At 28.7% G+C, this 13480-nt stretch overlaps 1 protein-coding gene across 3 annotated transcripts; it reads right to left on the minus strand.

The window, feature by feature from the left end:
* Positions 1-649: 649 nt before the first annotated feature.
* LOC111040193 (protein twisted gastrulation) lies at positions 650-3386 on the minus strand. 3 transcript variants are annotated; one of them, XM_022323999.1, is made up of 6 exons: positions 2650-2875; positions 2338-2562; positions 1412-1618; positions 1156-1351; positions 999-1095; positions 650-905 (listed from the first exon to the last, which is right to left on the minus strand). In XM_022323999.1, exons 2-5 carry the CDS (start codon positions 2543-2545, stop codon positions 999-1001), a joined length of 708 nt encoding a protein of 235 aa, XP_022179691.1. In that variant the 5' UTR covers positions 2546-2562; positions 2650-2875; the 3' UTR covers positions 650-905. The 3 variants fall into 3 exon arrangements, with proteins under 3 accessions (XP_022179691.1, XP_022179690.1, XP_022179689.1); XM_022323998.1 differs by lacking the exon at positions 2650-2875 and adding an exon at positions 2891-3386 and having other exon boundaries at positions 825-1095; XM_022323997.1 differs by having other exon boundaries at positions 825-1095; positions 2650-2874.
* Positions 3387-13480: the final 10094 nt, after the last annotated feature.

The following is a 13480-nucleotide window of genomic DNA, read 5'->3' on the forward strand; positions in this document are numbered from 1 at the left end:
ATTAACTGATAGCTGAGAACAACTGCCTCACTTCATCCGTATTAGGATGGCACTTAAACAATTAACATCATAAATCATAATCAATAATTTAATAACATAACTATTTAAAATAGACTTTTCAGATCCATAGAAAAAATAATATTACACATTGTTCTTATATAAATATAGAAGCATATTGGGCAATTTTTTCAATGCACAATAATCATTATTTCTATTGGCTATTAGAAGTATTATTTTTTTGTATAATTAAAAAATAAATTGTATTTTTGTAAATACATATCATTTTTTTATAATTCTAATGCTATATACTATTCCCTAATTTATACATTTAAATTTTAAGTGAGCAGAGTTGTACAATACAATTTTGTAAGACATCTTCTGCACACATTTGAACAAAAACATTTTCAAAAAAAAAAAACTTTAGCTTAAAAATATTAAAATATTAAATTATTAATTAAAAATAAGTATGGCAAAACATATGTAAAAACTAAAAAATAATAACTAAAAAAAATTAAGATCGTATTCAAAATTATGGCAAATAATTACTTCTACACGGTATAAAATTTTCAAATTCAAAATATTGAAAATTTACCAAAAAAATGAGTCTTTTGCATAAAAAAACACACTTAACTTAATTGATTTTTGATTAGTAATAACTCTGTACAAAGTAACATATAAAATGGGATAAAAATGTTAAATATTAAAAGGTACAAAATTAACTAAATATAAATACAATAGTCTACACTAAAATGAAAATAAGATAATTGATCAATCATTTTACAGTCAGATCTACTATACTACTATGAACTAAGAGCATTTGTTTAGGCTAGTAAACGTTCTCATCTAAGTAGTTGAATTATAATATTTATAAAATTACAGAGTAGGAATTTATTGATATGATAGTTCTGTCAAAAAAAAAAAAAAATATAGAAAAACAACAAAATTATAATATAATATACAAATTTAAAAACAATACTTTAGTAATGAAAATTCATTACTTATTGTATCATTTCTTCGTCGTCATCTTCTTCATCACCATAATCAGCTTCACTTATTGTTGGCATAACAGTTCCTTTTAATGGACAGTGTTTACACCTGATAAAAAAAAAAAGTTTTAGCAATAAATATTTTAATGAGAAATTCAGGATGAATTACCGGCTCTGGTTTAATCCATAATTTAAACACAGTTCACCAACACATTCGCAACATCCATCATGAAACCATCGATAGCTTTTAGCACCCATTGATATACAAGCTGCCTTACATTTGTTCCAAGATAAACATTGATTCATGAATACAACAGAACAATTCAGAGTAATCTTCATAGAAGATACATCTTGAGCAGAGTTTTCTAAATTACAAATTTCATTAGCAATTATTTTAAATTTATAGATGGTTAAGTAGAATTTACTTTGCAACAACTTGAATTCTTTCTGAAAATCTGGTTTAAACATTTCAATGTCTAAATCAATGGGGTATGTTAGAGATTCCCATCGTTGTTGTACGTCTGGTTCCGAAACAAGAGCAGTAAACAAAGTTACTACGGAATCTGATAGATCTTCAACATGACTTTTTCTACTCAGTTCATTAGTTGTAACATTTGGTTTTGGACACATGTCTAAAATCATAGAACATTAATGATTAGTATTTGTACTGTATAAATATATCTGTATTACCTATTAGAGGAACTGGTCAAATTGTATGTATTTTCAGTAATTAATTTTTTTTATCACATAAAGTACTAGAAGAATGTGTTCCATATAACCGACCTTTTGGTGTTCAGAAATGTCTTAAGTTATATGGTTGATAAAGCCAATAACTGTCAGTGTCCTGCAACTTATATCTTCAACTCTTAAGGTATAAGCAACGCTTAATAGTTTTAATCAAAACTGAATACAAGGAAAGTAATGCCATTAAGGGTGTAAAATACTTGGATTATGGAGTTTAATAAAAAAAAATAAAGAGTACCTATGATTCAGTCTTCTACATTCATGCTATCTGATCATAAAACTAATCTGGTAAGATCATCCAGCTATTTTATGATTAAATTATAATTATTGTTTAACTGCTAATTATACAAATGTTGAACAAATTTAAAAACAAAAGGTATTTAGATGTTAGGTTATCAACAATAACCAGAAACTACAGTGTCTTGTGATGGTATTGGACACAACTGATGATGACTCTTGTCAGTATACAATAGTTTACTAGCAAGTTATCAACATTGAGTCATCGATAGTGATGTTGTTTAGAGGGAACGAAAAATCATGACAAACAATCAACAGGCAGTCCACATAGAACCAACATACTTAAACCTAACTTAAGACTATGACTCACCCACACACGAGCAGCATTCACTGTACAGATTGTTGAGGCAACTGAAACATTCTTTGCAGCACGAACAGTTTACCAAGTCGCACTTGCACGACTGTGTGATCATGCACTTGGAGACGATCGACGCGCACACGGCCTCGTTGCAAGCGTAAGTAACGTACGCGAACGCAATCAGCGACCCGATGACAGTGATGAGAAATACGTTTTTCATCTCGCGGTGAACGGCTCCTAGAAAATGATGTGTGTCAGTGTCACATGTGACGTCCGTATTGGATAATATTTAATTATTTTTTGTGCACTATTGACGTGTGTTACCTGCGGGCGCAGCTATAAAGTCACTGTGGTCTACTGAATACCGATGGACAGTGTCTGGAGTCTGGACACTGCTTGTCAGTGATCTGTATAGCTGTCGTTGTTGTTGTTGTTGTTGTTGTTATTATTGGTTGTAATACTATCTTAATACTTGTTGTTATTTAATATTTACGTTATCACTTAATCAGTCGCTTTCGCTCCCTCCACCACTTGCCAACTATAGTATTATACAGTATATAGGTACCTGTCTATGGCGACGATCACGGATCAGTATTCACTATTTCAGTTGTCAGTGCGGTGAACGGCGTTGGTAACCACCGTAGTTAGTAAATGATTATTAATCTGTTGTTGTATTATGATGTACCAAAAATATTAATATAAACAATTCGAAACAACATTTACACTCATGGGTACATCACACATAAATATTCAAGTATCGAAATACGATTTCACGCGTTGTTCTGTGATATAATATTTAATGTAGAGAAATCGACATAATCCCGTTTGCCACATTCATGTGTTATTGCCTAGTATACTTGTACACTAAACAGTGGTAACTGACGAAAAAAACATTCTAGCGGCTTATTGGAATTTAGGCACAAAAAAGTACCCCACCTATACAAAGGTCAAGACTGTTATTACGTCCTGCTATATGTTAGGTAGGTATGTTACTACGAAGAGTCGATCTTTGTTCTCTAATGTCCGTACGTGTGTGGGTACGTCACGCCGGGACTTAAATACTTGATATTATTATAGAAATGTCCAAGAAGGCGGAAATATAAATTGAATGAGATAAATTATTTATAGTACTCTATACGGACAGTATAGTATAATATTCCGAGAACTAGTGTGGCAAGTTCCTTATAAAAAGGAATTCGTTCCGTTCCTCGTTCCTTAATAAAAATAATTCTTTCTTTTGTCGTTGCATTGGAAAATGAACGTGTTCTTTTTTCAGTTCCAATTGAAAAAAAAATCTTATTTGATCATCAATGTTCTTTTTTCATATTTATACTTGGGTACTTAACTTTTTAATTATAGTTACACATACCACTATACCAGTAGTACACTTATAATTTACTATTTAATTTAAGATTATAATGTTGAATATAATTTTTTTCTTTTATTCATCTATATTTATTATTTTTTAAACAGTATCTATAAATCAATATTATATTTCGTTATTTTTCCTTGAAAATAAAGAACTTGTTCATTTTCTGGTTCTTTTTCTGTAAAAAGGAATTCGTTCCTCCCAAACACTGGAACTACGGTACTTATATATAATACTCATTTGAAAGTGGGACATGTTTGTATCACCATAGAAATCTAATGTCATAAAAAATCAATTTTTTTAAACTCAAAAACGAATGTGATATTTGCCTACTTATTAATGCTAATGATTCTAATGCATAAGCAATAAACTGTATTGGTTCAAATTATTATATTTGTGTTTTTAAAAATATTCTGCTCTAGCCTATAGAAATAGAAATTTAAAAATGTAGCTGATAAAAAATAAAATTACACAGATATTATTTTTGTTAACTATCTACAATATTAGAAAAAATCATTCTAAAAAGATAAAGAACCTACCCTATTCTAATACAAAATATTATTATTCCCAATACACAATTTTGTTTCGAATATAAACATTCTTCCATACCCCAAATACACCGATTTGTCGATGTAATCGCATCATCCATGGAAAAAAAATACTACTTAATAATCTATCCGTACTGAACTTAAATTTAGTTTTAACAAGAGGTCAATTCACTCCAATTTTTAAGCTAACAGAGCTAAGCGTGATCTACTTAACTTAAAATTTGATATGTTATGCTCTTGCTAAGCGGAGACAATACATGTGGGTATAACGTCCTATTAAAGGCATTTTTACAATGGAGCAGTCCACATATTATATGTGATATAATATATTATAATTTATAAGTTACATTATATGTAGTTGTAGTGCTTATCGTGCAATGCCACAGTCGGCCTTTTACTTATTCTCGAAAAATTATCTATTTGTAGTAAGTAACCATAATTGATTGCATAGGGCAGATTAATTGATTTAGTTGCGTACCTACTTATTCGAATATGGAAAATTCTAATGAAGGTTTAAATAATTTGTTAAAAAAGAGGTTAAATACTTTATTTTTTATTATGTTAAAATATGATCAATTTATTTCACACGTAAATCAATTAAAGAATAATTTTAAAAAAAGGAACAGAATGATTATAAATTTAAAAAAAATATATGACGAGTTAAAAGTTTCTAATGTTAATAAGTGAATTGTACATTTGTACCAGTATCAGCAATATCTGAAAATAGCCAAATTAAATATTATGTACATAATGAAGAATTATTTGATGTTATACAAGGTGTTCATTTATTGATTGAATATGGTGGTCGAAAAAGAATGGAACACGAGGTAAATAAAAAATACAAAAATATCATTAGAAATATGATTATGCTATACTTAAATAGTTGCGAACTTGCGAATCGTATAAAAAAAAGGAAGCATAGCTAAGAAACTAAGAAAGGATTGGTGGTGCAACCAAAATATCTTCCGGGATAAATTCTCGCTGTCAGATAGACCTAATTGATATTCCGATGTACTTGTGTAAAGAAATGTTAAACACAGAAGTATAAATGTAAAGCAGCGTGGAGCACCTATGTACATTAAAATGTCACTGAAGCAGGACACTCGAAAATAAGTGATAATTTTTTTTTTACATATTTATTAATTTGTTAGTAAGTGATAATAAGATTAAAAAACTTATTTTATTTCCCAATAATATAAATATATGTTATTATTCATTAAATCATATATCATCCGTTATCTATATTTCCCAATATACAAAGGCCATTTTATATACTGTCCAGACATTGTATACAATGCCCAAATTGTATACTTTGCCCGTAACGGGTACAAACCAATGGGACCTACTATTTTATTTTTCTTAGTAATATCAGCAGCATCAGCTAGTCTAGGTCATTAGTTATTATTATTATTTGTTTTGGAGTTTTTTCGGTTAGATTTTTTTCGTCTACCAGCTATAATATTATCATTATTCACGTTATTTTCTGCACTCCATTAAATTTTTATAAAATACTTCACCTCGTTTTGAGCTATTTATGAGCATCGCAAACATTTCAAATTTTATTGGTTTTTTATAATTAATGTTGATAAAATTTCCCTAGGTCAAAAAATTTGACAATTTGATATAAGATTCCTCATAAGTTGTTGTAAATGGCAATTTAAAAAAATGTTGAGCGTACTATTCTACATAATTTTGTATGAGCTTCTAAAGTTAGAATTTTGAAAGTTATTGAATTGAGTTCTACCTATATTGAGGACGCTGTTCACTTTATTCAACAGATTTTTTTTTATTCATATGCACTGCACCTAAGGGTTTTTGTTAAACAAAGATTTAATTTTTGTAATATTATTATATGGTTAGTCAATGAAAAAAAAAAATTTTACTGTCAAATTTTCTACAAGTTAAGAATTTTTTTTTCAAATTTTAGTTTTTTAAACGATTTATCACAATTTTTTGATGAGATTTTTCATTTATGTAAATAATTACGGCGAGCGGAATAATAGTATACGAAAATACAAAATATTAAATTCCATAAGGGTGTTATGAAAATAGTAAGACATAGTAATATTATCATCTGTCATCAACATAATATAGTTAGGTTTTCCTACCGACCATATTTTATAAACGGCCGGCCGAGACATGAAAACGGGTTTTAACCTATGGTTCGGTCGGTTGCAGTCGAGCGCGGGGTAGTGGTATGAGCTATGTTATGAAACTCTGCCGCTATAATCAGCAGAGCAGCACATGACGGCTGTAACTATGTAATTTTTCTTCTTGAATATGTTTTCGTACTTCCCAATTCCCTCACCTTTCGTTAGTCGTAGAAACATGATTTTTTTAAACAAAATCAATCAGAGAAGTTCTTCTAGAAAATTAAGTGCCCGATTTTTGATATCTTTTACTGTATATTTTATATAATTTTTTAAAAATTGAAAATTGAAAATGTAAATATAATATGTTTGAAAAACTAGATAGGAGAACTTTGCGAGCTTATTTTGGTGCAAAAATCACGTTTTTACCAATAACGAGGTCTGAGAAAAATGGGAAGTACGAAAGCATGTTTTTACGGTCAAATTTGGTTACCGGAACGGCCTCTCAACACTATCGTGTATTTTCATAATTAATTAACTAAATGTATGTAGGTTATAATAATCCTTCAGCCTGCTAATATAAATTATAATATACGTGTGCCGAACAGACCCGGGTGTAGAAAAAGCGAGTCACTGAGTTTAACTCGGTGGGCCTGATTATATTTCGGTAGATTTTGTATTCAAATTACTCGTTCTAATCCAATTCAATGGGCTTTAGGCTAGTAAAAGTTCTAAAACTCGGTGGGATGGTATACTTACCCTATCCGGCACTGGTACAGGACTAGCCTCGTTTTTCACCGCTTGCTCCATGTGACGGTCTTAGAAGATCCATCCTCCGTGTAGGTCATCGGCAAAGTACACTATAAGATTATCATGACTGATACATCGTAGCACGAACAAAGATATATCTCAGTTCGTGCATTGTAGTGTCGTACCCGCAGAGATAGACAACGTATTAAGAGTTACCATATACCACGTAAGACGTAATAGTACAATTAGCGAAACAGATTAACAAAACGCGCTCTAGTGAAAACAATTTTTACCTTATGATTCGGGATCTATAGATATAGTTTTATATTGGTTATTTCACTTTTTCTAATAAACTAATTTTTTTATTGGCACTTTATACGCTGGTATACCTAACCGTTTACCCTGGTCAGTTCAATTTTTACTGATATTATCAAATACATTAAAATACACTTCAACCAAAGCAAAACTTATACGAAATATTGGGAAAATACATACAATCTGATAATAGTATCCGAGATTCCAAGTGGGGAGAAACCCGTTAGGTTAGGTTAGGAAACCTGCCTAACCATCAGCACGATTTAAGATAATACTATCTTAAATCGGGACCATCAGTACGACAGGTGTCTACCGCGTTCCCAGTATTTATCAGCCTTGCCAATAAACACGTTTTAAGATAGTACTAATCGATAGCAAAAAAATAAAAAAATGTTATGTAAAATTATGTTCGAAAACTTACTGGACAAGAAATGTGAAAAGAGATATGGGGGCCCCTAATCTAACTCTCCAGCACTCACACCTCCTGCTGCAATTAACTTCAGAGGGTTTAGCTTTTGGAGAGCTAGTTTAGTTTCAACACATCTTTCGAACGACGACGCCATCGGACCGTACAAGTTTTTAAGTATTTTCCCGAATATTTCAATACCTACACAATTTGTGTGTTCTCTTAGCGACGAATTGGAAAAAAAAACGACTAACTGTGATATATCATATATGTTTATCCAGGATCATACAGTAAACTCCCAATTGTCCTCGGAATAGGGTGGCACGGCAACCGCACAGATAAGTGAATTCTGGGGTTAAGAAGACGTCATACCAGCATGTGTTGTCTCCGTCTTACAAATGCGTAACATAGCAAATTGTACTCTGAGCAGATCACGTTAAGGTCTGTTTAGCACCCTATATCTATAGTATATAATATAGATGTATCATCTGAATTCTCCTTACAGTAGGTACATGGACAAACTATTGGATCATAAATTCCTATGTCTTAAATTTTTAAATCTTGTACTTAGCGCATGCTCAATAACTTTTCATGTGTACTCTGTTTTTGTGGACACAATATGATATATAGAATAACATATACGTTAGTAAATTACAGTGTTGAGCATAATAATATAAACTTATCTAGATGAATGAATGAATGAATGAATACTATTTTATCTTATCCAGATAAATTAAAAAATGCTTATATGATGGGCCATCTTAGATAAATAATCACGTCATCGTAACTAAATCATCTAGATAAAAAAATGTAAAATATAAGTAGTAATTAAAAGATGAGAACCACTTGATAAAAACAAAATAATAATTACAAAATACAAATGCATGTATCAGGTTATTGAAATACGTTTGGATTTTCCAAAAGTTTACAAGAGTAAACAGTAAAAAATTTGTTATTTTATGTACTGGTAAAGATATCCAATATGCACGGTGCACTGTGCAAGTGTCATTTGTGCACAATTGTACAATTAAAAGTAGCCTGTTGGTCGGTGCCCTGTTGTTTTTGTTTAACCATTATTATATTTTATTACAGCAAAAAAATGCCTATTTTTATAATATTTTGAAAAAATTCAATATATTATAATATATTATAACAGCGATACAATACTATAAAGGCTAAATAGTTATCGTGGTAACATGTACATATCAAAATATGAATAATATCCACCAAGACCCTCGGACCACGATAACTCACTTTAAGATATATCATTTTAGTCTGCGTAGTGTCCTTCCACCTCGCCGTGTTAAGCAACAGATTTGTTAGACAGTCAACTTAAATAGGAACGATGGTGATTCATTAAAATGTATTACACAATTAATTTGAAGTTTTATGGAATGCTGTAAAAATAGCATAACATTTTATAACGAATTAAAATACTTGATGATCATTAGCAAAACATTAAATACATTTTAGTTTTAAAATATTGTTATTAATCAATAACTAGGAGGTAAAATACGGTAAACATACTTGAATTGTTTTTGAAGGTAGCACCTTAAGGTAGGCTTTTTAGTATACTTTGGGTGAGTTTATATACATACGGTGATCATAGAAAGATTGACAAAAAAATTGATATGCACCTAGTTAAACGTTTGACAAAAAATGAGAAAATATGTGTACAGTAAACTTTTTAAGGAATATGCTCATGTCAGGAAATCTCATTCCTAATGATAATATTTTGAAAAAAGTTATTACGTTTTAAATTAGTATATTCCAAAAAAAAAAATATGCATGAAAAAATCCTAAAAATAATCTACTTGACTTAGATAAATGTTTTTACCATCGAAATTGTTCTTATAATCAGAGTCACAAACTATTTTGAAATTTCCCAAAAAAGTTTTTTAATTTTTAGTTTCAAGACACATTTTTAAAATACCTATTGATTAGTTGTAACAAAAGTTATTGCATTAGTTAGTTATTTCTGTTATACCCTGCACATAATTTAGGAAAATCTTATTTGGGCACCTAAAAAAATGTTCAATACATTTATTTTCCTTTCTGTTTTTAGAGACTTATTAGTTTTGATCACTTTAAAATGATCATCACCTATCAGCCGAAATTACCTGTGCAGTCAATATTTTAAAAGTTGTTATTTCTGTATCATACGAGTTTACACCTATACTTACAATTTATATATTATAATTTATAATACATAGACCACCGTGTATACTGTATACTTAAATATTAAGTTCAAAACATGCTATATGTACGTTGTAAAATATGTACCTATGTACAACAAAGATAAATACAAATTCATCCAAATGATCGCTTAATATTTCGTCCAGATTATATATGCTCTAATCAGATAATTTAGGGTCATTCGCCCAAATAAATGAATTTATGAATTATTTTTGTACTATTTAATAGGTACTTATAAAAGTTAAAAATTTTTGTAATTTTTGTACTTAGGTTAAAAAATTACGAATATAATGTAACTATGTATTAAATCATAAGTATCTACATATATATTTGTAATTAAATTTTATTTATGTTGTAGACGTTTTAAAAATATTTACTAATCATTATTAATTAAAAATGCAGTGTTGTTAATATTTTATCCTCAGGATTTTTATTCCATAATTCCTACCTACTGCCTATAATTCAAACTACAAAGTATAAAGTTAAAATTAGATCTTAATATCTTATTAGTTATTAACGTGTCGAAATTATCTTACATTTGAAATAAACGAAGGTGAAATAAACCTTTATTATGTAAACATTAAGTTTCTTGATTTATTTTTTAATATTTTGTGGTTTGTGAGAAAAAATTATAATTGTATAATTAATTTAGTATACATTTTAATTATGTGGTCTTAATTTGATGACCCGTTAGGTACCTTGTACAGTCGCTCCATGCATAGATCATGGTCGCCCGATCACCACTATCGCTATAGTCAACACAAAAATAAAATATTATTATAAAAACATTATGTGTTTAATTGCTTAATCGCTTTAGTATAGCATTTAATAATGTAATATATATATTTATATATATATGTATGTACGCATATTAGAAGAGAACCAGAATTGATAAAATATAATCACTTTTGAAAACGTGAAAATGTAGTTATTTTTAAACGTAAATGTATATTATAATATATAGGATATTGCTATACATATAGGATTAAGTTTATAAAATAAATTGAAAAGTATGTAGAAAACATTACTTTTTTACTTGCTTGTCCAAAATTGTGGATTTATATTTATCATATGAGCCTTATGCTAGTGTTGTAGGTACCTAGTGTTAATGTTCCGTATGACCGTATCTGCTAGATTACAATGTATAACGGGTGTTTCAGTTTTTAAGGATTTTAAGTTGCGTTGAGATTAATAAATATTTATACATTTATTATACATATAATACATATGTTTGAAAAAGTAATTTGGAATGTATATTGTATATACATATTAGTATATTATTATGCATATATACTCATTGTACAGGGTGTAACTGTTGAACATAAGAAATAACTGACAGAAATAATAATTAACTACCTTATATTCCTAAGTATAGATTTTTTTAAAATTAAGATATTACCTATATTATTATTGTAGATACATAAAAAAAAAAATACTGATTAAACCAAAGGCTATTGCGTAGGTAGTTATTACATTTGTTAGGGACCTATTTCATTTACTCCCTATGTATTATAAATTATAATATATAATATGCTATATAGGCTACATGTAAACTATAAATTTCTAATTACGAGTAGTATTACGCGTTTTTTATGTACGTTTTATATATATATAATATATATATAATATATATGGTTGATAAATGTATGTATTTAGACCAGAGGTTAAACAAAAAAATAATCATTAATGCATATATTATAATATTTTATTTATAACGATATTCGATACATATGAAATGTATACATATTACACTACGTTTCAAGCTTGGAAGTCAGTGACCGCGTCGATCAAGGGCATTGGCAAATTCTATACAACTATTCACGTTTTACGTTCTGACATTTTTGTAATTACCCGTTAGGGGATACATCGGCTGAACCCCTCAAACATTTAAATGGTCATTTTTTTAATTTGTATGTGTAATTCGTTGTACTTAAAGGTTATAGCCTTATAGCTAAAATATTTGAAGTTGTTTAGTTTAGGCACATTCAATCTGCAATACCACAATAATTGTATTTATTATACATTAATAGTTGTATATTGAATTCTCATTCTTCAAACCTATTGGACTTACGACCTACAATAATATCTATTGGATGTGGATATACAATTTAATATCAACGAAATTCAAGCCAATCTAAAAATCTCTCAGCAAAATCACAAATCCTCTTTAATTTTAATTTGTACTATTCAATATCCATCTCTTCAATTTCTTCTACACCTCTTAAATTCATCAATTCTTGTAAGTATAGACTTACTTATAGATGGTATGTTCTTAATTAAAAAAAATTGCATTGATAAGTACCTGTAAATTTAAATATCTCATGTGTTATATTAAAATATTGAAATTCATCATTTTTAAAAATATTTTAAAGAGAAAAAGAGATTAAGCTTTTGGTGCTTTATTCTTAATGTATGTATTATTTGTTTTTTTCTTTACTTCTTATCAATAGTATACAATAAAAAAGTAAAAATACACCAACTGTGATAAAACTTAAGAACTTTTGTTACACAGATTAGTGTATCAGCATTTAGCAAAATTAAAATTTGATTTTAGATTTACGAAAATAAATTTAATATTATCATTCAATACTCTATGCAAATTATACTTATAAAAATCTGTGTTTTATGCGTATGAATAAAAAATGAGTTAAACAAAATCCTACCAACTTAAGTTTTATTGCATTTTAATAAGTACCTAATTGAAAAATAAGAAGTCCCTCTAACTACCTTGGTTCTAGTTTGAGACTGGAAAAAATAATTATGAATAGATTGAGAACTAAGGCCTTAAGTGATTTTTATTTTTATTAATTTCGCTAAAAACATTATTTTAAAGAAAATAAATAACAATATTAGTGTATTTTAGTTCAAAAATCCCACGCTCCCACAATATTATTTATGCAATATACACTACACATTGGTATGCTAAGTGCTTGGTTTGTGAGAATGTACCATTGTGTTTTTTTTAATTATGAACCAAAATGTGGTTTGAAAGAACGTTTTGAAGTATTTTATATACGAAAAAAGGGGTGTGTTAAATGTAAAATATGAGACTATGTAAATTGCACAATCAAAGCCCCGATTCCCTTTCTTTCCTTACAATTTGAAATACCTGGGTCTCCACAAAAGTATTATTTAAATATAAATGTTATACATTTAAAGTCTTTGGTAATACTAACACGTATGATTATGATGTAATAAAAAAAAACTGGACAAGTGGGTACCACTTAGTACAGTATAGGTTTCTACAGGGCTCACAGTAACAGATATATTAAATTTGAATTCAGTGATATTAAATTAGTGTAGGTATACGAAAAACGGTTCTGAGAAGAAGTTCTGTAGATAGTCAGTCTACAACAATAAGTTTATTTTCTGACATTATTGCTTTATTAACGTAATTTATTTTAGTATTAGATATTTGTAATACAGCTGAATTAATTTTTGGTATTCAAGAATAATATTTTTAAATTACAAAAATTTTCAA

The sequence above is a fragment of the Myzus persicae genome, unplaced genomic scaffold, assembly GCF_001856785.1.
Source record: "Myzus persicae strain clone G006 unplaced genomic scaffold, MPER_G0061.0, whole genome shotgun sequence".
In the NCBI taxonomy this organism is placed as follows: domain Eukaryota; kingdom Metazoa; phylum Arthropoda; class Insecta; order Hemiptera; family Aphididae; genus Myzus; species Myzus persicae.

What these genes read in the sequence shown, in the direction of transcription:
- LOC111040193 (XM_022323999.1), bottom strand. Translation starts at nt 2,545, where the DNA reads ATGAAAAACGTATTTCTCATCACTGTCATCGGGTCGCTGATTGCGTTC. An exon ending in AGAATTCAAGTTGTTGCAAA is followed by an intron (nt 1,352 to 1,411) that starts GTAAATTCTACT and finishes TTTGTAATTTAG; the next exon opens with AAAACTCTGCTCAAGATGTA. An exon ending in TATGGATTAAACCAGAGCCG is followed by an intron (nt 1,096 to 1,155) that starts GTAATTCATCCT and finishes TTTTTTTATCAG; the next exon opens with GTGTAAACACTGTCCATTAA.